This window comes from Lemur catta, chromosome 16 (assembly GCF_020740605.2).
Source record: "Lemur catta isolate mLemCat1 chromosome 16, mLemCat1.pri, whole genome shotgun sequence".
Taxonomy (NCBI): Eukaryota; Metazoa; Chordata; class Mammalia; order Primates; family Lemuridae; genus Lemur; species Lemur catta.
Window position 1 is genome coordinate 36,781,065 of NC_059143.1, and position 25,659 is coordinate 36,806,723.

General features: G+C 40.5%; 1 protein-coding gene across 1 annotated transcript; it reads right to left on the reverse strand.

The window, feature by feature from the left end:
• Positions 1 to 712: 712 nt before the first annotated feature.
• CFAP53 (cilia and flagella associated protein 53) lies at positions 713 to 24,966 on the reverse strand. The gene is made up of 8 exons (XM_045528049.1): positions 24,662 to 24,966; positions 20,438 to 20,667; positions 19,447 to 19,620; positions 11,851 to 12,154; positions 10,451 to 10,669; positions 7,358 to 7,574; positions 4,992 to 5,094; positions 713 to 1,156 (listed from the first exon to the last, which is right to left on the reverse strand). The coding sequence occupies exons 1-8, from the start codon at positions 24,728 to 24,730 to the stop codon at positions 928 to 930; spliced, it is 1,545 nt and encodes a 514-aa protein (XP_045384005.1). The 5' UTR covers positions 24,731 to 24,966; the 3' UTR covers positions 713 to 927.
• Between the last annotated feature and the right edge of the window lie 693 nt (positions 24,967 to 25,659).

Below are 25,659 nucleotides of genomic sequence, written 5' to 3' on the forward strand. Positions count from 1 at the left end.
TGCTCTTGCTCAGGTTGGTCTCAAACTCCTGACCTCAAGAGATTCTCCCTCCTCGGCCTCCCAGAGTGTTAGGATTACAGGTGTGAGCCACCATGCCCAGCCCTCCACTACCTTTCTGATCAATCTTCCTCACTCACTCTACTCCAGTGCAAATATCAATACAACTCCTCAAATGCATTCAGCAGGCTTCTGTCCCAGGGCTCTTGCACTCGCTCTTTCCTCTGCCTGGGCTGTTTTTCCCCTAGATAACCCATGACTGGTTCATTCCGATCTCTCTTCAAATATCAGCTGCTTACAGAGGCCTTTTCTGACCATCACATATAAAATACAGTGGTGCACCTGCCATTTCCTGCTTTATAGCACTTCACGCTTACTGCCTGTTTTCCTCTACTGGGATGTAAACTCCACAAGTGCAAGAGGTTTGTTTTGTTCTTGCTGAAGTCTCAAGATCTAGAACAGGGCTTGGCACATGGGAGACACTCAGTAAATATTTAATGACTGAATAGGTGGGTTAATGAAAGTGGCGGTTACTCCCAGTTCTGCCTGCAAAAAAGCCCTGTTATCATTGAATTATGAATATGAGAGAAGAAAAAGGAGGGAAGAGGAAATGGGGACGTGTGTAGACAGAGCTCAGAAAATAGCTATTAATAAGCGAATAGGAAAGGCAGGCGTAGGGGGCAAGTCAGGAAAATAACTGACATGAAGTACATCATTTGGATTTGTACGTCTATGAAATCCAGAAAAAGGAACAAGTTTATGTGAAGGAAGAAAATTATGTACAACTAATTATACAAACTCAAAGAAAAAAAAGAACAGTTTACCCATGAGTTAAAAGGAACATACAAGCATGTTCCTTTTTTAACCACATTTTTAACCGTGGTTAAAAATATTAAAAGACCGAGAAAAGATACGTTGACGTTCATGAAACTATGGTGGAAGGCTATTAGGACACGCTTTCCGCATGGGATGGGTGTTCTGGGGCAGCGCCTGTTGGGTGGACAGGATCTCCTGGATCTTGTCCACGCAGAGCTGGTTTGCTGCTAGCCCTGCTTCAAACTCCCGGCGTTTCTCCTCCTTCTCTGCTTCTCGGGCCTGCTGCTGGTGGGCTATCTGCATCTCGAGTTGCTTCCTGTACTCCTGGGCTAACTCTTGGCGTCTAAAATATTAGAAATGTCAGAGCACAAAATTATAAAAAGCATTTGGATTTACTTAGAGCGTTACAATTAGAATATAATTTGCGAAGCCAAATTAAAATTCCCATTAAAAGTCAGCATGCATGGGGAAGAAATAGATTAAAAACTCAATAATGGGTTTCTTACACAATCATCATTAATATAATCCTAGAACAAACATTGATTTTAGAGAGGGAAGGCTTCCCTGCTCAAAAGATTATGTGCTATGTGGAGGGAGTCCTTGGCCTGTCTCCATCTCCTCCCTCCCTCTTCTCCCAGGAGAAGTGACTTATCTATTGGTAAAAGTGCAGAGAATAAGCAGGCTGCTCGGTGCAGCTTTTCCCTTTTCCTCCTGGAGGCTGGTCTGCCTCTTTCCTGCTCTGCTCTAGATCAAAAGGCCTGCAGTGCTCTGGCGCTGCTGGGGACCCGGGGGACAAGTTAGCCTCACTCTAACATGCTGTTCAGTATTAACCAAACAATCTCTTCTATATATAAGCCATATTTTTAATATATAAGATACATTTTTTGATTCCTAGTGTAATTTTTTATTGTGATAAAAAACACATCCATAACATTTACCATCTTGACCATGTTTAAGTGTACAGATCAGTAGTTAAGTGTATCCATATTGTTGTGAAAGAGATCTCCAGAACGTTCTCATCTTGCAAATCTGAAACGCTATACCCATTAAACACCAACTCCCCTCCCTCCTCCCCTGCCGCCCTCCCCTGGTAACTACCATTTTACTTTGTGTTTCTATGACTTTGACTACTTTAGATATCTCATAAAAGTAGAATCATACAGTATTTGTCTTTTTTGGGACTGATTTACTTCACTTAGCATAATGTCCTCAAGGTTCATTTACATTGTAGCATGTGACAGGATTTCCTTCCTTTATAAGATAAGCTGAATAAAAGTCCATTGGACGTATATACCACATTTTGTTTATCCGTTCATTTGCTGATAGACGTGTGATACCTCTTGGGTACGGTAAATAGTGCTGCCATGAACACAGTGTGCAAATATCTCTTGGAGACCCTGCTTTCAATTTTTTGGATTTATATCAAGAAGTGAGATTCCTGGATCATGTGGTGGTTCTATTTTTAATTTTTCTGAGGAAACTCTATACTGTTTTCCATAAAGATGGTACCATTTTATAATTTATAGGCCACATTTTTATTATCAGCTGTGGTATAGTAAGAATTATATTTGGTCTTTGTCCCTAGTTGCTGACACAGAGCTTCTAAAACCCTTAGTATTTCCTGCGTGACAGGAGTATCTTTGTTATTCACAAGAACACCTGAATTTATGCTCCTGAGATGACTCAGGATGAGCCTTCCCTTTGAGCCTCCTGTAGCCTCACAAGGGGGCCAGTCACCAGAAAGTCCCAGTGATTAGAGGGCTGGAACTTTCAGCCCTACCCACTGACCTCTGGGAAGGGGAGGGTGGGCGCTGGAGATTGAACTCCATGAAAACTCTTGAACGGTGACGTTCTGAGAGCTCCTGGGCGAGTGAGCACATCGAGGTGCTGGAAGGAGGGTGCACACCAAGGGGCATGGGAGCACCCATGCTTCTCTTCCACTGGGCTGCTCCTGAGGCGTATCCCTTACGATAAACAGGTAAACATAAGCAAAATGTGTTTCTGAGTTCTGGAAGCAGCTCTAGCAAACTATTGAACCTGAGGAGGAGGTGGTGGGAACCCCCAGTTTGCAGCCAGTTGGTCAAAAGGTGGCTGGGACTTGCATCTGGTGTCTGAAGAGGGGGCAGTTTGTGGGATTAAGCCCTTAACCTGTGGGGTCTGCCCCAACTCCGGGTAGTTAGTATCAGAATTGAACTGAATTGCTGGATACAAGTTGATGTCTGGAGAATCAGAGAATTGTATGTTGGTGTCAGAAAATACCCTGTCAACCTTTATCAGAAATAAAGATAGTGGTTTGGATAGCCCTCTGTGGCAGATTCCATTTTCCAAAGATGGCCACAGTACTATCTTCCTGCTCATATGCTCTTTGGCAACATGAACCTCTACTCCCCTATCAAAACATGGAGCTTGTTTCTCCATCCCCTTAAACCTGGATGAGCCCTGTGACTGCTTTTACAACCAATAGAACATGGCAGAAGTGATGCTATGCCAGTCCTAGCTGTAGCCCTTAACTGGCCTAGCAGCTTCCTCTACCTGTCTCCTGGAATACTTGCTATTGGAACTTTTCCTCTCAGAGCAAGCCACCAGGCTGTGAAAGGTCCAAACCACATGGAGATCCTACATGTAGGTGTTCTGGTGGGTAACTACAACTGCTAGTTGGTAACTGAGATCCCAGACTATAGTCAGCACATACTGCCAGCTATACGAATAGGTATCTTAGGTGTCTACCCCAGTCGAGCCTTCAGATGAATATAGCCTCAGTCATATCGTTCTGACTTCAACCACAAGAGATGCCTCAAACAAGAACCACCTAGCTGAGCCATGTCAACCCACAGGATCGTAAGAGATAATCATAAATTGCTTTAAACCACAAATTTTGGGGTGTTTTATTATGCAGCAGTAGGTAACTGTAATATCTTATGCCCCCGCTTTTTTCATATCTCTCAGTTGATTCAGATGTCCTGCAGGGAAGAGAGACGGTATTTATGGAGTCCCCTCAAATTTCCAACAATAGACTTTTCAAAAATGAGAAGGAAAGACCTCCAGAGCAGAGACAGTGGCAAAAAGTCAGTAGGGGAGGACAGATATTGTTGTTACTGTCCCCAGATTGACAATAGACTCGGGCACATTAACCATACTCTTTCTAGAAAGAAAAGAGCTTATTTCTATATACCAAGTGTGGGTGAGTCAGGGGACAGTATCAAAGAGGGTGACCAGTAATTAGAGGAGCCAGGTCTTCTTCCTCCACTACACTGGCCGCCTGAATTCAGTATCCTGGCCATTCATGGGAACAGACTGCTGTGGTCTGAGAAAAGCTGCAAGGAGGCAGCTGCCTGCTTCCTCCACCTGAGCCTGACTGTGCTAATCCCAGCACAGAGGCTTGTCAGAGGAGAGTAGGGGTATTTCCCAAAGCACCCAGACCATTTTAATTTTCTATCCCAGTGAGGCTGAAATAATCCTCCTAGGGACATTTGTGTGGAATCCTGTCCCTAATAAGACATTTCTGCTAATCTAGTTCATTTCAGGATTTACTTCATGGGGGGTAAAAATCTTCTTGTTATTCCATTAGGATTTAGGATTGGTGCCTATTTTTTAAAATTGTTTCAAATTTACTTTATTTTTAAAGATGTTCATCCAGCTTAATACCTAATGTGTATAATCAGAATGTACATAATGCCAATAGAATTTAATTTTACTAAGACTATTGGTACCTATTTTGGTTTTTTATAGACAGAGCTTTACTCTGTTGCCCCAGCTAGAATGCAGTGGCGCTACCATAGCTCACAGCCACCTCAAACTCCTGGGCTCAAGCGATCCTCCTGCCTCACCCTCCCGAGTAGCTGGGACTACAGGGGCACACCACCATGCCCAGCTAATTTTTCTATTTTTTGTAGAGTAGGGCTCTCGCTCTTACTCAGGCTGGTCTCGAATTCCTGATCTCAAGTGATCATCCCACCTCAGCTTCCCAGAGTGCTAGGATTACAGGCATGAGCCACTGCACCCAGCCAGTACCTATTTTTACATAAAATTTTGTAAACTTCTTTGAGCTTCTAGAAGGACAAGCGTATACTGATGTAAAATAACATCAGTAATGCATGAATTTTGGCATGTTGTCATTTCTCTATGTTGAAAAATTTGTTGTTAAAAAGCAAATGATAATAAAGGAAACAAAATCATACCTTGCAAAATTCTCCTTCTCTTCACAGTTAAGCTCTTTAAGACCTTTATTTATGCATTCGTGTTCCATAGCAAGTTCTTCCTGTTCTTTAGCTTTTCGTTGCACTAAGAAAGGTAAAAGTAATTATTTGTTACTTTTAAATGTCTTTTTCGAACAAGACTGGTCAACATCTTTCTGGTCACCAAAGCCATTTTGTCTTTAGAAAAATAGAGCTTAGAATCACTGGGCTGGATCCTAGATCAGTACGGTAGAGGTAGTTAACTCCAGCGGGAAGTGAATAGGGCTCGTATGTACTGTCATCGCCACAGATTTTCTCTTAATCATTTTTCATTGAAAATCTATTTCATACCAGATTACCAATGTCAAAACACTTCTCACTTTTCTCTTCTTGAGGACAAACCAGTTATATTGACATTCTTATTAATAAGAGAGTTTATTATAAGATAAATATTTTTAAAAGCATATAAAGCTCTTATAAGTTTTGGGTTTTTTGTTGTGTTGTTGTGTTTTTTTTGTTTTTTTTTTAAGAAACAGGTGTCGTCTCTCTATTGCCCCAGCTGGAGTGCCGTAGTACGATCATAGCTCACTGCAATGTTGAATGCCTGGGCTCTCTTATAAATAATAAAATTTTAAGAATCCCAGTAGAAGAAAAGACAAAGGAAACAAACAGAATTTACAAAAAAATAAATACAACTGGCCAACATACATCTGAAATGTACATATCTTTGGTCCCAAAATCTATTTCTTAACCAGAAGTTTATCTTAACCAGATATGAGCCCAAAAACCTATATACAGTGATAGTAACCTGGAATGCTAAAATACCAGTAAAAAGATTAGAAACAATCTGAAGATTCATTAGTTGTGTTTAGGTAAAATAAATTATGGCCCGTTTTAACAACAGATTCCTAGCAAGCCATTAAAAATCTTATAATTGATGAAAAATGACTTAGAAAAATGTTTTTGGTAAGTGAAAAATACAGACTATAAAACAATAGATTCAACATGATCCTAATTTGTGAGGGGAAAGTATATACATAGTAAAAATACTGGAAGGAAATATATAAAGTTGTAAATAGTAGCTATTCCTGAGTGGTGGAATTATGGTTGATTTTGCTTCCTTGTTTATCAGTGGGCCCATATACTTACATTTCCCATGTTTTCTCAATATTTTCTAAAACATTTATCACTGATGAATGCAAAAATCTTTTCAGCTTATAAGCTTTCCTTTCGTTTTCTAAAAATTCCATCTAATACTGGCTTAACAATTTTCTACTGCTATTATAATTCCTGGAGTGGAGAATTTCATCAGTGGAACCAGGATGAGCTTTCCCTTGCAAAGACCATTGGTGGGAAATCTAACAGTACCCTAACAGCACACGTGTCCATCTATTGCCTCTCTGGTCCATTGGGCTGGATGTGGGAATGACAGAAATCTGGAGATGGTAGTTTTCCCTCTCAACAAAAACTTCCCTCTGTGACTAAGCACTGCTTGAGACGGAAGGGACACAATGGTGTAGTGTTGTATGAGAGACATGTCGTGGCTAAAAGATTAATAGTAGCCATAAGCTCCACTTAAACATCCCACAGGACTGCCAGCACTATGTGTCATTTAGCAATTCAGCAGTATGGTACAACCTGGTCCAGGGATTCCCGGGAGACAAGGTCACCTCGGCACAGATGTAACTTTCAGAAACCTTAAAACAAAGGTTACCCTTACAAGAATAGTTTAAACTTCCTTTATGAAAGAAATACCTAGTAACTGACCCAGACTGAATATGGGTATAAAAAAGGGGAAGGATTCCCCAAATTTTGAGAATGGGCTCCAAAGACCCTCTTGGTCAGTTGGTCATCGGAGATGTGAGCAAGCCACAGTGAAGGCCTGGAAAGAGGATTTATTTTGAGATGGGGAACACAGAGGGCCTGCCAAGGAGTGAGCTTGCCTTGAAGGATGTCTAGGATTTCTCAAGATCAACAACATCGTAAGCGAGAAAACTACATAAACAAAGGTATGGAGATCTGGAGACAACTTTGGAAAGAAAAAGAGGGACTGGTAAAAGGGAGGAGGGGGAGGTGTGTGTCTGTGCCCCACCTTCTCACTCCCCTTGGTAATCGCCAAGGCACACAGTATTCAACCAACACACCGTTAACCTTGAGCACATCTCCCTGGGGACTGCTCAGAATCTGCTGGGATATGCAACTCTTTATATGTATCCAATTAGATAAGATTTGCAAGAGCAGGAACATTGCCTTCACCCTTTTTGCACCCTTCATAGTGTTTTACACATAATATCTACTAAGTAAATATTTGGGTTGCTACTTAAGTTGAATTAAGGGCAAACTGAGATAGCTATAATTCAATTTCTTACACTTTTCTTGAACTTGAAGGTTTCTTGTACACATGACTTCGTTCACAAGTTGTTGCCTTGCCTCCTTTTCAAGTCTCAGCTCCTTCTCCTTCTCAGCCAACTTCTTTTCCTTCTCTTCCTCTAATATTCTGTCCAATTCTTTCTCCTGAGCTTTTTCTTCCTCATGTCTCTGTGCCAAATATTTATAATATATCTTCTGTTCTCTTATTATATCTTCCTATGTGTGATAACATAAAAATTAATTCATATTGTTAAAATTTTTAGATGCAATAATGATATTAAGGATGAGTTCAAAAATCTTTCAAAGCTCCAATCCCAACCTCTTAGAGCCACATACTGAAACATTTACAGATGAAATATTATGTCTAGTGTTTACCTCAAAATACTCAGGAGTGGTGGGGTAAATGGTATAGATAAAATAAGATTGGCCATTAGTTGATGGCTGTTGAAGCTAGGTGATGGACACGTGGGGGCTCACTGTGCTATTCTTTGTATCTGTTTGAAATGTTTAATAAGACATGTTTGGATCAGTTAATTCAAATACTTTCCCAAAGTGTTTCTCAAAGTAGTTTCCAAATAATTTTCAATGATACAGCTTTATTTTCATTTAGGTAGATGAAATCTTAGCCTAATAAACAAAATAAGCCATTCCTACTACTATAGTCACTTCTCTGACTGGTAGTCACCTTGTACTTTTACAATAGCGATTCTCAATCTTAGCTACACTTTGGAATCACCTAGTGAACTTTAAAATGTGTCGAGGGCTGAGTTCCACTCCCAGAGATTCCTACTTAATAGATGGTGTTTAAGTTCCCCCAGGTGATTGTAATGTGCAGTTGAGAACCGCTGTTTCTCAAGGCAGATAGTTGGCTAATGCCAAGTAGCAGTAATAATCCAATAGCAATGAGTTCATCTAACACTCAGGTTGTAGATGTTATTATTAATAAATGCTGTTTCCCACTAAAAGGAACCAAGAATCCCTCGGAAAATGACTGATTCCAAGACTGGGGCAGAAATTAAACAAGATGAACCCTCATACATTGCTGGTGGGAATGGTTCAGCCTCTTTGGAAAGCAGTTTGGCAGTTACTCAAAAGCTTAAACACACAGTTAACCTTATGGTTCAGTAATTCTACTCCTAGGTATGTGCCCAAAAGAAATGAAAACATACATCCACACAAAAATTTGTACACAAATGTTAACAGTAGCATTATTTATAATAGACAATAAGTGGAAACAACCCAAATGTCCATCAGCTGACATATGGATAAACAAAACATGGTACATCCATACAAGAGAATACTATTCAGCCATATAAAGGAATAAAATAGTGATACACGTCATGACATGGAAAATCTTAAAAACATTATGCTATGTGAAAGAAGCTAGTCAAAAGGTCACCTAATATATATGATTCCATTCATACGAAATACAGAATAAGGAAATCTAGAGACAGAAAGTAGGTTAGTAGTTGCTTAGGACTGGGTGTGGGAGGTGGGGAAGAGAGGATAGTGGAATAATGAAAATGTTCTAAAATAGAATGTGATGATGGTTGCACATATCTGCGAATGTGTACTTTAAATGGGGGGAACTGTATGTTATGTGAATTACATCTCAATGAAGTTGTTCAAAAATAAATTAAGTAAAATGATTCAATTGTGTATAAAAAACTCAATAGCAAAAAAAGAAAACAAGCAAGTGAATTAGAAAACGGGCAAAAGACATGAAGAGACAGTTCACTGAAGAAGATATACAGATGGCAAATAAGCACATAAAAAGTTGTTCAACATTATTAGCCATTAGGGAAATGCAAATTCAAACCACAATGAGATATCACTATACATCTCTCAGAGTGGCTAAAGTCAAAAATAGCGACAACACCAAATGCTGATGAAGATGTAGAAAAACTGGATTGCTCACGTATTGCTGGTGGGAACGTAAGATGGTACAGCTACTCTGAAAAACGATTCTTAAAAAAAAAAACATGCAACTACCAATATGACATAGCAATTGCCCTTATGGGCATTTATCTCATAGAAATGAGAATTTGTGCTCACACAAAAACCTGTACCCAAATGTTTATAGAGCAGCTTTACTCATAACAGCCATAAACTGGAAACAACCCAAATGTCCTTAACAACTGGAACATCCTTCAACAGGTGAAGAGTTAAACAAACTGTGGTAAATCTGTACCGTGAATACTACCCAAGAATAAAAAGAAACAAACTATTGATAGATGCAACAGCTTGGATAAATCTCCAGAGAATTATGCTAGATGAAAAATGTCAATCTCAAAAGGTTGCAAACTACGTGATTCCATTAATAAAACACTGAAATAAAATTATAGAAATGAAGAACAGATTACTGGCTGCCAGGGGATGGGTAGGTGGGGCAAGAGAAAAGTAGGCATGGCTAGAAAAGGGCAACATGACAGTTCCTGGTGATGATGGATAGTTTCTGTATCTTGAGTGTATCAATGCGAATATCCTGACCATGACATTGTACTACAGTTTTGCAAGATATTACTATTGAGGGAAGCTAAGTAAAAGGTACAAGGGATCGCTCTGTATTATTTCTTAAAACTGTATTATTTCTTAAAACTGTTAATCTATAATTATTTCAAAATAAAAAGTATATTTAAAAAACAAAACACCTATAGGAAAAGCACAACCCCCTTAAAAGTTCAATACAAATTCCAAAGGTACTGATAGCTAAATAAATACCGAATGCCTTTCCCCACTCTCTTTGCCTGACAAAACTTTACAAATCCTTTAAGGTCCAAGTCAAATGTCACTTTCTCAGTGATGTCTTCCCCAAATTCCAGGAGTTTTCAAACCTCTGTAAGCATCAGAATCACCTGGGAGTGCTTGTTAAAACACAGATAGTGGTCCCTGCCAATATTTTGATTTGGAGATTCTGATTCTGGAGCCCGTGAATTTCTATTTCTAACACCCTGTCAGATGATGCCAATGCTGTTGGTTCATGGACCACACTTAGTGCAGCACTGTTATATTTCTGGCCATCTTCCACAAGACCAAGAACTCAACAAGGAATCCCGTCCAGCATACAGTAAGGCACTAAATGAATGTCTTACTCTGTTTTGCTTCTTATTATCTGCCTCTTCCTTTAAGTCTTGAAGAGCCCTTTGCACGAGCTTCATGTTTAAGTCCTGTTCTTCTCTGTAGTCCTGCTGAATCTGCTGCATCTTCGCTTGTACAGATTTTTGCAAAACAGCCTTCATTTCCTGTTTTGCCTTCTGTTTCTTTAGTTTCTCCTGTTCATCCTCAAGTTTAACCCGTGCAATGTCATTTTCCTATGGTGGAACAATAATAAAGATAATGTGTCAGTACAATTGGACAAAACAAATAAGTTAATGCATTTGATTTCAGAGATGAGAATAAGGGATTTTTTGGAAATATATACACACACACACCCCTGGATTTAGAGAGGCTATGAGAAATAAACTTACTTTTTCATTGCTGGATCAGCAATAGAGCTTTGTGAAAATCACTCTGTATGTGTGATAATAAAGTAACAAATAGTTTACTTTATTAGTAACTATTTTTGACTTTAGTGGAGTTTAAAAAAAATGCAGAAAAGGGCCGGGCATGGTGTCTCACGCCTGTAATCCTAGCACTCTGGGAGGCTGAGGCGGGTGGATCGTTTGAGCGCATGAGTTTGAGACCAGCCTGAGCACAAGCCAGACTCTGTCTCTACTAAAAATAGAAAGAAACTAGTGGGACAACTAAAAAATATATATATAAAAAAATTAGCCGGGCATGGTGGCACATGCCTGTAGTCCCAGCTACTCCAGAGGCTGAGGCAGGAGGATTGCCTGAGCCCAGGAGTTTGAGGTTGCTGTGAGCTGATGCCACGGCACTCTAGCCGGGGCAACAGAGTGGGACTCTGTCTCAAAAAAAAAAAAAAAATGTGGAAAAGCATAAAGAGAAACCACCCTTAGCATATTAACTGCCATGAGAGTTATTCAACTCACTTTGGTTTTGACCCCGGGGCCGCGTGAAGCATATATAAAATCTTATTGTTGATTTTCTTATCGTTAGAATTATTAATAATATTGACAATTTAATTCTAACCACGTGGACTAAATGAATAGGAGCCAATAAATTTGGTTCTCTATTTTTGTTTACCTTTAAATGACACTCGAAGTTTTTATTCTATTTTCATAATAAAACACTGTGGCCCCAAGGAAAAGATTGATTTTTTTGGTGTGTGGCAATCCATGTGTTAATCCCAGGACTCCTCACCCACCACCACTGTCAACTTTTTGGTGTGCTGGCCTGGCAGACTTGGCTTCTACGTGCATGTGTACATCTAGATTTGCATACATTACTGCATAGCAATAGGAGTCCAAAAATGGCAATGTGCCCCGTGCCCCAGCCCGGGCCATCGGGCAGGCCGTCCAGTAACGGGCCTGCAGACGGGACTGCACCCCCGACAGCGACCACCGCGCAACAGGCACTTTGGAAGGCCCACCACGAGGCGCGCCTCCTCTTCCTTCCGCAGCTGCGCCGCCCGCAGCTGCGCCCGGATGCCGGCGACCTGGGCGTCCAGCCCCAGGCGGGTGCTCTCCTCCAGCTCTCGCCGTCGCCGCGCCTCGTGCGCTTCCCGCTCTTCCTTGGCTAACCGGTCTTCCTCCCACAGCTTTGAGAACAACTGCTTCTCCAACAGGTTTTGTCTCTTCAGCTCCTCGTTAAACGCCACCTGTGCCTTCCGCTCCTCACACACTTGCTTCTGACGGATGCAAAGCAATTCAACACGGAGCTCCTCGCAGCATTCCCTGAAAGAGGAATTTAGAAAAGGCAAAACCCAGCCTTCCACCAGACGCCGCTCCATTGAGGCTCGTATATGGGAGTCAGGACAGGCAAAGACCCGGATGTAGGCCCTCGGGGCAGAGGAAACTGGGGACGGAGCCACCCACCGGGCGGCAGGTGTCAGCCTGTCATAGCCAAAATACAGGCACTGCAATCAGGCAGAGCAGGCTTTGACCCCAGGTTTGCCTTTTCCTGTGTCACCTTGGATCAAAAAGTCAACCTGTCTGAGCCGGTTTCCTTATGTATAAAATAACTTTCAAGGTGTTGGTAAGGATCAGAGATAATGGATGTAAACGCTTGGTAGATGACAGGGGCTCAGTAACTGGCAACTACTACTCCAACCTTTTTGGCACCGGGGGGGGCGGGTTCATATAAGATAATTTTTCCATGGACGAGGGGGAGGGGAGGAGATGGTTTCAGGATGATTCAAGTGCATTACATTTGTTGTGTAGTCAAACCTCTCTGCTAGTGAAAATCTGTATTTGCAGCTGCTCCCCAGCACTAGCATCACCGCTCAGCCCCACCTCAGGTCATCAGGCATTAGATTCTCATAAGGAGTGCACAACCGAGATCCCTCATATGCGCAGTTTACAGTAGGGTTCTCGCTCCTTCGAGAATGTGCCGCTGCCGCTGATCTGCCTGGAGGCGGAGCTTATGCAGTGATGCGGGCAATGGAGAACGGCTGTAAATACAGATGAAGCTTCCCTCGTTTACTGGCCTGCTCACGTCCAGGTTCCTACCAGGCCGCGAATGAACGGTACCAATCTGTGGCCTGAGGGTTGGGGACCACAGCTGTGGAGGAAACAGAAAAGAGATGGACACCTGCAATATTAGGATTTGGTTGGAAGAGATATTGCAAGGATATCCAAGGATAGGGTCCACATGTCATGGTGAAGCTTTTCCATTGCTCTGGAATTCCTGACAGGGAACCTGTACACTGAAGGGGCTCCTGCCAGAGTTGAGAAAACAGCCTTATTGTTGCTGCCCCACTACCCTTTCACTCCCAGGCTTATGCCACCATTCAAGAAAAATGCTCCTTTAATAAGTATTTAGACCCCTTTCTTTTAGTCTTAGTAATTCAAATTTCTTCAAAAGTTCTTCATTGAGCCCATTTTTTAAGGGCTGTGATTCTCAACACTGCAGTTTAGAATTACTTAGGGACATTTTCAAAATCCCAATCCCCCTTTCTTTCCTCTCCTCCTCCTAGGCCAGACTAGTAAAATCAGAGTATCTGGGGTTGGGGGTGGGGAAACACAGGCAGTTGTATGTTTTAGAGCTCTCCAGATGGTTCTGGCATACAGCCAAGTTTGAGAAGTTTTGATTAAAGGCAGTGTTTACAAATATCAGGTCCTCCTGGTTTCTAAATCAAATGCAGCACAAGGAAGCTGAAGTTTGGAGAAGAGGCCCAATAAAGAACTTTTGAAGATATGTGAGTTGCTAAGACTGAAAGAAAGGATGAGGTCTAAACTCATTATTACACAAGTGGTCAATACTATACAAATTGACATTAACCAAATGTTGAGTACTGTTCATTTGATGAGGATTCATCTCGTTTCCCTAGCTAAACTGGAATTTCTTTGAGGGCTGGGAATCAGAAGTATTCAATAGGCCCCATACCACCTATGCAGCTCCCAATAAATAATTTTTGGTTTAATTGATAAATAATCATGCTCATTAGCAACATGATAACCAGCAGTTGTCCATATTCTGTGGAAGGCTCAACAAAGTAACAGAAGCTGAAATTGCTAGGGTACCAAAAAAAACCAAAAGTCAAAAACAAAGAACACTTCAATATTGAAAAATGAATTTATCTCAAATTAATCAGCGAAATTCTATCAGAATTGGCCAAGATAAGTTATTGAAGTCCTTCTTAATCCTATGATTCATACTCTAGCAAAGTTATTCAATTAATGAAAATCTAAAGCCCAAGAATAACAAGTAGTGTACGACATTTTTTCTTCTAAAAAAGCCTCCTTTTTCTAATTACAAAATTAATACATGTTCATTGCATAAAATCTAGAAAATACAGAAAAGTTTAAAGACACTAAAAAAAAAAAAACAAAAAAAACCCTGAATCCCACTACCAAAACATAACCACTATTATCTTGGTAGTGTATTTCCTTCCAGTCTTGTATGTATGTGCATTTTTACTAGAACTGGGGGCATTTTGTGTGTGTGTGTGTGTGTGTGTGTGTGTGTGTGTGTATGTATCCTTGTATCTTGATTTTTCCACCTAACATACTAGGAACATTTTCTCATGAAATATTTTTTAAAATAATTCCTAACTTTAAAAGTTTATTATAGTTTAATAAGCTGTATAATAAAGGCTGGAGCCTATACATATACCACAGTTTATTTAAACATTTCCCTATTTGATGAAAATATAGGTTACTTCTGAGTTTTATTTCAAATAATAATGCATTGAACATTCTTAAATGTACCTCTTTCAGCTTATCTCTGATGATTTCCTTAAGGTAATTCCCTTCCTTAATACAAAATCAAAGAATACAAATATTGTTGAGGCAGTTGAGGATGCATGCTGCCAAGGAAGGCTGAATGAACAGTGTATATGAAGGTGCCCATATCAAGTATGTCTTTAGATCAGTTGGTCTTCAAACTTTTTAAATTATTTATTCCTTTCAGTAAAAAAAATCTAAGCACCAATCGATTATTATTTATAGATTATATGCAGTGATTACTATATTACTGTATCATATAAATTATTAAATGTATACAAAAATAAAAATTAAAAAGTGATAAGATAAAAAATAAACATCAAATATTTTCTTCCTATACCCTAATAATCCACCTATTCACTTGACTTTGGGAGCCCCTACTTTAGGGATGCTCACCTTTATCTATAGACAGACAGGATAGCTACCTTTTTTAATGATAATGATCATTGATAAGAAGAAAACTTTACATTTGTGAGTGCTTTATAGTTTACAAGGTACTTTCACACATGGTATCTTGTTTGATCCCTACAAGCAGCAGGTATCATCCTCATTTTAGAGTTAAGGCAGTCGAGACTCGGAACCTAAGTGTCTTCCCAAGCCACACAGCCAATAGTAGGAATATTATTAGCAACAGTTATTGAGTACTCATTATCTGCCAGGCTCCATTCTAAGTACTTTTACCATGTATGAACTTTTATAATATTTGTAACAACCAATGTGGCAATGAACATTGCAAATTCATTATTATTATTTTTATCCTTGGTTTACAGATGAGGAAATGTAAATAAAGACCAGGTAAGCGTCTTACCTAAGTTCTTGTATGTCATATGTGGTTGAACTGGGACTGAAGACCTGGAAGTATGGCCCTGGCGTTTGGGTTACTTTGTGCTTCATTGTATCACCTCTGCCAGCAACTGACAGAGGCAAGACTACTCACAGGGGTTCTCTCCACATATCCTAGGGTATTCATTTAACAAAAATACCCCAAAACAAAACCCCAAAATGTATACTTTAATCTAGGGTGTAATCATTAATTGTTATAAAATAGGACATTGAGAAAGAGATTTCACCGTGTACCAAAAGCATGATCCATAAAAGAAATATTGATAATTTGATCAATATTAAAAACTTTTGCTCTTTGAAAGACCCTTTCAAGAGGATAAAGTGATAAGCTACAGACTAGGAAAGAACCACATATCTGACAAAGCACTTGTATTCAGAATATAGAAAGAACTCTCGAAACTCAACAGCTGAAAATCAAACGATCTAATTAGAAAATGGGCAAAAGATATGAAGAGACATTTCACCAGAGAAGATGCACAAATGGCAAATAAGCACATGAAAAGTTGATCAAAATCACTAGCCATTAGGAAAACTCCAATTAAGCCCATGATGAGATATCATTACATGCCTATTAGAACAGCTAAAAAAAAATAGTGACAATATCAAAAGCAGGCAAGGATGTGGGAAAACTGGATTTCTCATACACTGCTGGTGGAAATATAAAATGGTATACTAGAGAGGCTACACTCTGGAAAATAGTTCAGCAGTTCCTTAAAAAAACTAAACATATACATATGATCCAGCAATAGCATATGACAAACTGTCCTGAAGAAATGAAAACTTACGTTCACACAAAAACCTATACATAAACGTTCCCATAATAGTGAAAAACTAGAAACAACCAAAATGTCCTTCAATGAGGGAACAGTTGAACCAAACTGAGGTATATCTGTACCACACAGTACTACTCAGCAATGAAAAGGACAAACTAGTGACACCTGCAACAATGTGAATGGACCCCAAAGGCATTATGTTGCATGAAAAAGCCTATCTTAAAAGATCACATATGGTGTGATTCTATTTATTTAGCATTCTTAAAATGACAAAATTATGGAGCCGGAGAAGAGATTAGTGGTTGTCAGGAGTTAGGAATGATGGGGGAGAGTGGTGGGAGTGACTACAAAGGGGTAGCATGAGGGACAGCTTTGGGTGATGGGATAGTTCTGGACTTGACTGTGGCGGTGGTTACGCAGATCTCCACGTGGGATAAAACAGCACAGGACTATACACCCACGTACCACTGTCAATTCCTTATTTTAATATTGCATTATAGTTATGTAAGACATAACCACTGGGAAAAATTGGGGTGAAGGGTACATTGGATATCTGTACTATCTTTGCATTTTCTGTGAATACATAATTATTTAAAATTAAAAAAAAACAAAAATAATCACTAGCTAGTTTTTCTATTCATTATTATTCATTTCATATTATCACTGAAGATAATTTTGCTGTGCAGAATGGAGATCACTAAAAATGATCCACTCCAGATATCAAATGGTCCAGGAATGACACTGAATATACATGAGAGAAATGAATGCATACGCCCATCAAAAGACATGTACAAAAATATTCATGGCAGCTTTATTCATAGGAATCCCAAACTGGAAATAACGGAAATGACTGTCACTGGGAGAATAAATATATTGTGGTGTATTTGTATCATACAACAGAATATAAGAATAAGTAGAAGAAAAAGAAGAATGAGAAGGAAAAATTTCATTTTGTTTTATACATGTGCTAAAGCCTCAATTATATTTTCAGTAATGGAGCCTAATATAGCATCATTACTCAAAAGTGCGTTTGCTGCTCTGTATTGAAGATAAATGCTGCCGTGTTGCATTAAGACACTGAAAACAATTTGTCTTCAGATGAATTACATCACTGTAGGATATATTTGTTTCTTTAAAAATTCTAACAATTCATCTAACTATCAAAAACTCATTTATACAAGTGAAATATGTAAAATATTGCCAAACTCATAAATATTTTAAAAGCACAACCACTTACGAACAATTCACTTTTCTTAATATATATTGAGACATTTACTAGGGAGTAGAAAATACACGAATGGTCCATTGAGAGTGACTTTGGTGGTGTCCCCCTTTGACCCTCACAGCACCTTCGTCCCCAGCAACCAGGGAGGGTGTCCAAGTCCCACTGAGGACAGGGTACGAGCACATACTTTACACAGGCTGGGAACTCCAATTGTAACCCTGTTTTGGTCACTACAAGCTTGAAGACACAGGCAAATTCCTATCTGTGGAACTCAGTTATCCACCTGCAAGCCAAGAGAGTGGCAAGTCACGTCAGCTCTACACATTACTACTCTGAATTTCTTCACTGCCCTCCTTCAGCAGCTCCCCAAGCCCTGAAACTTCCCATTCCACCCCGTTTTAGCAGTTTGAATTTACTCTCATAATTATAGCAGCTGCATCTGCCACTTGTATCTAGTGCGCACTGCAATAGCTTACTTCTCCTTCTGACCCCTAGGGTTTAGGGATGTCTATTTTATTAATAGCAGCTTCATGGCCGAAAGGGAGAGGAGACAGTGAAAGCTTTTCTGTGAAGCACGACTTGACTCCCCAACATGCCTCATTTTGCGGCTTTCTCATATCTGTTGACCTTTGGGTTTTTGACCTACTCACATCTGGAATGCTGTGAAAGATGAACTCCTTCTGTATTCTACCAGATTTCAACTCAGGGTTTAAATTGACTCTTGGACCATCTGTTCCCGAATCCAGTTTAACATGACACACACCCTGCCCCACTCACGCCTGGTGACCTGATAACCTAAGTGACACTAACACAGAGGCTGGCACAAAGTAGAGGCTCAAAAATATTTAATATTTATAGAATGAATGTTTTAAACACTTCTAGGTAATATTTGAACTTAAAAATCCCTTCTGAAGATAAAAATCTTAATCAGTTGCTCTAAAATTAAAAGACAGGTGAAGTGGATGACTTGGGGCATTCCATGGGTCACATCATGTGATCATCACTGCACTGAAAGACATGAATGCAAAAAGGGGGCAAAATAAACAAACTATCCTGAGAAATATAACAGCGATTCTTAATGTTCACTTTCTTAGAAGTCACCAAGGTACTGAAAATATAACTGAGGAATTACAATATAATGACATCATAAATTACAAATATATGATAGCTCTTGCTGTAAGAATAAGAGGGAGGAATATAAGACAGTGAGACTTTATAGTATATCTTTGCTTTAGAGGTAAAGAATCTCTTAGTTTGTGAAATTAAAAGCATCTGCCAAGCTCTTGATGATGCAACACTGTAGCTCATCTCAAAGGATCACCCTTGGGTAAACCTCCACATGGACCTTCCCTCTGTAAGTGCACAGTATTGGGCTGAAATCAACGCATTGACTCAGGGTATCCTAAGATGGGAAAGCACAATGAAAAGGGATATGGAGACAACCACAGGATCAGACTGAGTACAGTGAAAACCAGGAATCTGAAAACCGAGGGTCCCTGGGGGTCTGGGTCAGGGAGTGGATCAGAAGTCCAGGTGATCAGATCTCATGGATCAGAATACCAGACAAGGAAACAGAGAATAAAGAATAGGTAGCTAAGCACACATTCAGCACAGGTAGCAACTACAGCAGTAGGGAGAGAGCCCAACTTTACCAAAGACTCCCTGTGATAAGGGCTTTAAAAGAACTCCCTGCCAACAGCAAGGCTTAGGTTAATACATACTATTCAACAACAGAATCTCACTTGGTACTTTCATTCTAACTGGGAAGCAAGCACAGAACATTAGACCACAGTTCTCAGACAAACTCTGTTATTATTCAATGATACGTAATATAATTGCCAAGACTTAAAGGTACTACTGTGTATATCCTCATTAGGCTATAACTTACTCCAAATTAGCATTCCTAAATCTTTAATATCTCCACTTTGGATTCTGTTTGTGTGTTTTTCTGATTCCATTACCTGAATTGCTGGTCTAGCTTTTCAGCCACAAAATCCTGTCTCTCTTTTTCTTTCTTCTCTTTTAATAATCTAGTTTTCTCTCTCATTCTATCTTTTTTTTCCTCAATGGTTTCTTCTTTCAATTGCATTTCAGTAAAATATGCCTTTTCTTCTAATGCTAAAAGTTCACGTAGCCTGAAAGAAAAAGACCAAAAAAAAAAAAAATTAAAATTCTCATGCTACATGTACCATTTTACTGATTTTTATTTGTTATATTCGATTTCAGACTTACATGTCTAATAAATTTTGTAAGAAGGAAAAGATCATGGCAGTCCTCTAGAAAATAAACGAGTTACCACTTAAAGCAATAAAGAGACTAATCTGCGGCCGGGCGCGGTGGTTCACGCCTGTAATCCTAGCACTCTGGGAGGCCAAGGCGAGTGGATCGCTCGAGGTCAGGAGTTCGAGACCAGCCTGAGCAAGAGTGAGATCCCATCTCTACTAAAAATAGAAAGAAATTATCTGGCCAACTAAAATATATATAGAAAAAATTAGCCAGGCATGGTGGCGCATGTCTGTAGTCCCAGCTACTCGGGAGGCTGAGGCAGTAGGATCGCTTAAGCCTAGGAGTTTGAGGTTGCTGTGAGCTAGGCTGACACCACAGCACTCACTCTAGCCAGGGCAACAAAGTGACACTCTGTCTCAAAAAAAAAGAGACTAATCTGCACCATATTTTATTTGATCACATACAAATGTACACATATGAAATGTACACTTTCAACAAAAGAAGTAAAACAAACAGATTTTAGTTAAGGTAATGAAATATGAAACAATATATTCATTTGTCTCCCATCTCTAAACATAGGTTATCACCAGCAAAAATATTAAATGATAGTAATTTGAATATAAATATCTCAGCCACAATCCTTATACTTGATTTTTGACTGGTCAATCTCAAATTTCAACTTTAGGAATCTTTTATAATCTGGGTCCCCAGGTGTGTAAGCCTTACTTATTTCGTCTTTCTTCAATATTAATAATAAACCCTTGCACAGCATCCTTGACTCTTGCTTGCACAAGGTTCGCCAAAAACTTGCGGTCATTGTGTTGGTCCCACTCAACTTTCAAGCGGTCCTGCTCATTTGACTTAATAGAGGCCAAAATAGCATGATACTTCTGATGAGTGCGTTGGATTCTTTCCAGTTGTTGCTCAGCCCCTTGGTCTTTGGGAGGCTTGGCTCTCTGAAAACAAAAGCTACTATCACTTATGATAAACCAAAAATCAATCACATATTTTCAGTTATGACCTCCATCAATATTCATACTAAATAACATTGGGTATAAAAAACTAATACATCCTACTATGACTGAAAACAGCTGAAGCACCTAAGGAGTAACTTGTTCGATTCTCTGAGCCTATACCTAAGACGTTACCAAATCAGTCTCAAATTATTTCAGAAGTGCCGTTTAAGTAAGAGTTGATGGAATTATAAAGTTAAAAATGTGACCAGGACTCTAAAGATTATCTAGTCAAACTCAGAGACATTGAGTGATTTGCCTAACGTTGCTTCAAATAGGGCAGACCTAGACAGACAAGAGTTAGAGGGCTTCTAATTCCTGACATTGATTTTGCCACCCATATTCCACACTGTTTCTAAGGTGTACATCATAGTTACCACCATCAAAATACTTTCAATGAAAATTTTCTAAATATATAGGATATATACACACCCAGATAGACATATAAATACATTTTATATAGTTGTGACAATGAAAAGCCCTATTAAGGAAGAAGAATGAAACAAAAGAAGGCAGGAAGGGAGGAAGGAGGAAAAGGAAGGAAAAAAAAAAAAAGGAAAAATGCTGGTGGTATAACTTTATTCCTATTTCTGTGGTGCCCAGAAGTTTTAATGCAAGGACTGTGCTCCTGACACTTTGGGGTAACTTGTAATTTCTGTAAAGGTATTATATGTGTACAAATGGCCTCCAAAAAGTTGGAAATGCATGCACCATTTTGTATATATATTGATATACTTAATGAAATCACATAGACTATATCTCTTTCATTTCTATATTCCTAGCATTGAGCATAATGCATAAACAGTCAGGTTCTCTACATGAATGAATGAACGAATGAATGAAACTGTTTCTGGATGGGCCTGATGTAATTTCTGCACCTTCTGGAGCCACCAGGAAATCCATAGTCTTGAGCTTTGTATTTTTAGCAAGTTTGATCAGGTCATCCTTAGGTGGGTTGTGAGACACTGGGGTGCTGAATCATAGAAACAAAACTCTTAACTCAGGAGGCAGAGAGAGTGTGTCAATCCGATAGTTTACATGAGAGAATGTTACTGTCAGCGTTACCAGAACACTAGGGTTGGGAGTTAGTAATGAAGTCTTCTGGGGAAAGAAAATCAACATTTGAAGATAGCTTGATGAAAAGATTCAGGGCTCAGGATAAACATGTAGGTACCAAGATAAGGCAGGCCCTGAGGTGGGGAGGAGACAGTATGATATTGGGGGTTATATAGCATGTGAAGTAGCTAATCCGCATAGGAATTATTTGGAGCCTAGAGCCAGATAATTAAACTATTGTTGTCTAATATTTTTGGCATTTTATGAACACAGATTCTGTGAATGAAGGAGAGCAGGGTCACGGCTGCATCTTGGGCAGGATACACAGCAGGAATTCAGGCTCCCAGTAGATACATGGGCTGAGAACAGGAACCAGGCACCAAGGTCTCATGGAAACATTGTCTCCAGTTGGCAGGACAGGAACCAGGCTCTGTACATTTTGGCTAAAGAGGAGAGTGGAGGTGAGGGGTGGTGAGAAACAGCATGAGCAGTAGCCAGGGGTCAGGAAGCCCTTTAAGGCTTGGGGCATCCTGTGCAGGACTCTGGTCTGGGAATGACCCAGTCTCTGGATGAGTAAGGTATGACCTGGAGTTCTCTAACAAGGTGGATGCCAAGCCAGGAACAGTCTTGGTGTTGCTCAAAACCCACACCATTTAATAGAAATATAATGCAAAACATATATGTAATTTTCTATTTCCAAGTAGCTGCATTTTTAAAAGAAGAAACTGGGGAAATTAATTTTGATAATACATTTTATTTAACCAGTATATCCAAAATATTATCATTTCAACATGTGACTTTGGGCACATTTCAAGTGCTCAAATGCTATATGTGGCTAGTGGCTACTATACTGGACATCACAGCTCTAAACCATGCTAAAGGCAGGAGAACCCACTAACTACTTTGTGTCTTCAAGATCACTAAAGGCTTTTGTTACTGTAGCATCTCAAATTATAGTTATTAGGATTGCAATTTACAATGCCTTACATCCTAGGATTGAGTCTGGCCTCTACCCATTACTGTATTGAGCGACTTACTTAATCTCTTTGAGTCTCAGTTTTCTCACCTGTCAAATGAACAAAATAAATGTTCACCTGTTGGGTTCGTAGGAGGCACTCATTAAATAGCTGCTTCTTTTACTGCCCTTAATACTGCCCTTCGGACATTACATATGCTATTGCTTTTTCTGAGGGGATTGTTTAGGGTCCAAGTCTCATCTCTTGGTGGTTTTAATTCTTCCAACACAACTCTGCTACCTCTAACATCTACACTTACCACACTCAGACACCTGAGAAGGAGCAGATGCACCAACTCTGACCTCTTCCTTTTCCTCTTAATTCTTCTATAGGGGCAAAGTGGTCAAAAGGCCTGCTTCTCTGGTTTGGTGGTGGTGTTTTTATTTTTTCTGTTCTTTACTGGTTCCCAACACAAGTAACAGCACCCAAGAAATAGCCCAGCCTCTGAGCCCTGTGTTTGAATACAGAACCCAAAATAAAGCAGTTTCTTTCTTTCATGGAGTCTGTTTATAATTGTCACCTTGAACTCTACAGCCTATAGAAGACAGCAGTCTACTTCCCAGCTCCAGTTCCTACAGTACTTGGACTTAGAGAAACAGCAGGTCTATTGGCTGACTAAAACTTGCTGTGTGTACTGTGGAGCATAATAAAACTGTATTCTTGATTTTTTCTGATCTTTCTTCCACAAACTGACATCACAGACAATATAGCACATCATTATCTGCTGTGTTAACCATAATGGTTTTATGCATGAGCAAGTTGTTTCTGCAATTAGGTTACAGGTTGAGCATCCCTTATCCAAAAACCTGAAATGCTCCAAAATCTGAAACTTTGTGAGTGACGACATGACAACACAAGTGGAAAATTCTACACCTGACCTCACGTGTCTGGATGTAGTCAAAACGCAGGCACACAACACAGTTTATTCAGCATACCCAAGGGAAAAATAAAATTACCTTCAGGCTATGTTGTATAAGTGTGTATGTAACATAAATGAATTTTGTGTTTAGACTTGGGTCCCCTCCCCAAGATATCTCATCATATATACGCAATATTCCAAATCTGCAATCTGAGACCCTTCTGGTCTGAAGCATTTCCGATATGGGATACTCAACTTGTATAAGCTCCCTGGAGGCAGGGGTCAGGCTTCAATGAAGGGTACACCTCCCAGGGTCATCGTATTCACCCCTGTATCTCCCACAGTGCTGTGCACACAGCTGGGGCTCAAGTGATAACTCTGCAATCACCTAATTGCACAGGGCAGGTTTTCCGGCCTGCAGAACCTAGTCTGTAGAAACAAAGGAATCTAGGTGCATGGACCAATAATGACGGGAGTTCTCGGCAGGACCCATCAAATTCTGTAGCAAGCAGCATTCCCCTAGCCTAAATTTGAACTTTAAAAATCCCATCTGAAGATAAAAATCTGCCACCTACTACCATCCCAGCCTTAGAGGCAACCACCCTGCATTTTTCCAGGCATGCAGCGTCACTGTCCTGCAATGGTTACTGGTTGAGTTGGCACAGGAAAGGCTCTATAACCACTCACAACTCACAGCCTAATTCCCCTTCCACAGATGATTTTCCTAGGAGCGAAAGGGGAGCCCCAAATCACACAGCTGAATCATGGCCAGCCCTGCCCCAGATCTGTTTCTGGGCCCAGTGTCCTTACCATGACACACACTTGCCACTATAAGGAACAGACCTGCTTCCAAAACCCCCCAAGATCCCAGTGGTGATTCTCCAAATACAGACCCTAAATATTATAACTGCGGGGGAGGGGGCGGTTGGGCTCAGCCCAGCCCAGAGTGCGGGTGGAGAGAGCTGCAGGTCCACACCCCCACCCCGCCACCACATCCTACGCTTACCACGATCACCACTTTGGGAGTGGGGCCCTTAACTTCCCGCTGTACGGCGCCAAACCTCTGGCTGTACATTTGCGAGTCCCCGCGGGATGGGGGCGGCGTTAGCCGCGCTCCCCCAACCGCAGCCACCTGCGGGACCCGCTTCCACGACGCAGAGGTCTGGTTGCCATGGTGCACCTCGCGGGGTGAGGGGCAGGTGGAGGTGGGTGGGTCGGGCGGAAGTCGGTCCCGTCGCCATGGGGGCCACGGACGCCTGCGCTCGCGACTTCCTGCTGCGGCAGAGAAGCGGAGTCTGCGCGGTCCTCACCCCGCCCCTGGCCGAAGCCCGCCGACCTCGCGCCCTTGCTCTAGGGTTCATCAGAATGGAAGAAAAAAACCTCTGCTCTGAAGAGAAGTCGAAAGTCTAACTATAATTCCAATTGCCTTTGCTATTTATATCCTGTAATCGGTCTAAAAGCATGAGAAATGTTAGTGGACATTTTGTCGGAGGTCAAATTTTGTACCATCGCTAGGTTAATCTTAGCGATGACGGTAATCATCACAGGACCACCTTATTTGTGTAGTTCTTTAAAATTTGCAAGGTATTTTCACACATACAACCTTTGAGCCTCACAGATATCTTATAGGGTTGATAGAACAGGAGGTATTATTGTCATTTTACAACTAAGACAGTTAAGGCTCAGGGAGCCTAAGCGCCCTATCAAACCACTCAACCAGTAAATAATAAATTATTAATAAAATCTTCCTACTGCAATGGGTAGAAACCAGGGCTTAGACTCAGGATACCCTAGGATGGGAGCAGATCAAATGGGCTGGTGGGGCAGTGGCATGGCCTGGCTGCGCACAATAAAGACCAAGAGTCTGAGTCGAGGGGTCACAGTAGACCAGGGTCAGGATGTGGATCAGAAGTCCAGGTTAATTGGTTCCCGAGAGTCAGGATTTCAGGCAGATCAGGGACCCTAGAACGGACCCGCAGCACAGGTGGAAACTAAACTGGCATT

Bases quoted from the DNA above. Each gene is read 5' to 3' on its own strand.
- CFAP53 (XM_045528049.1), bottom strand. From the start codon at position 24,730: ATGTACAGCCAGAGGTTTGGCGCCGTACAGCGGGAAGTTAAGGGCCCC. The intron at 7,575-10,450 runs GTAAGACATTCA...TATCACACATAG, and splicing joins ATAATAAGAAGCAAAACAGA to GAAGATATAATAAGAGAACA. The intron at 1,157-4,991 runs GTATGATTTTGT...CTAATATTTTAG, and splicing joins GAGAAGGAGAATTTTGCAAG to ACGCCAAGAGTTAGCCCAGG.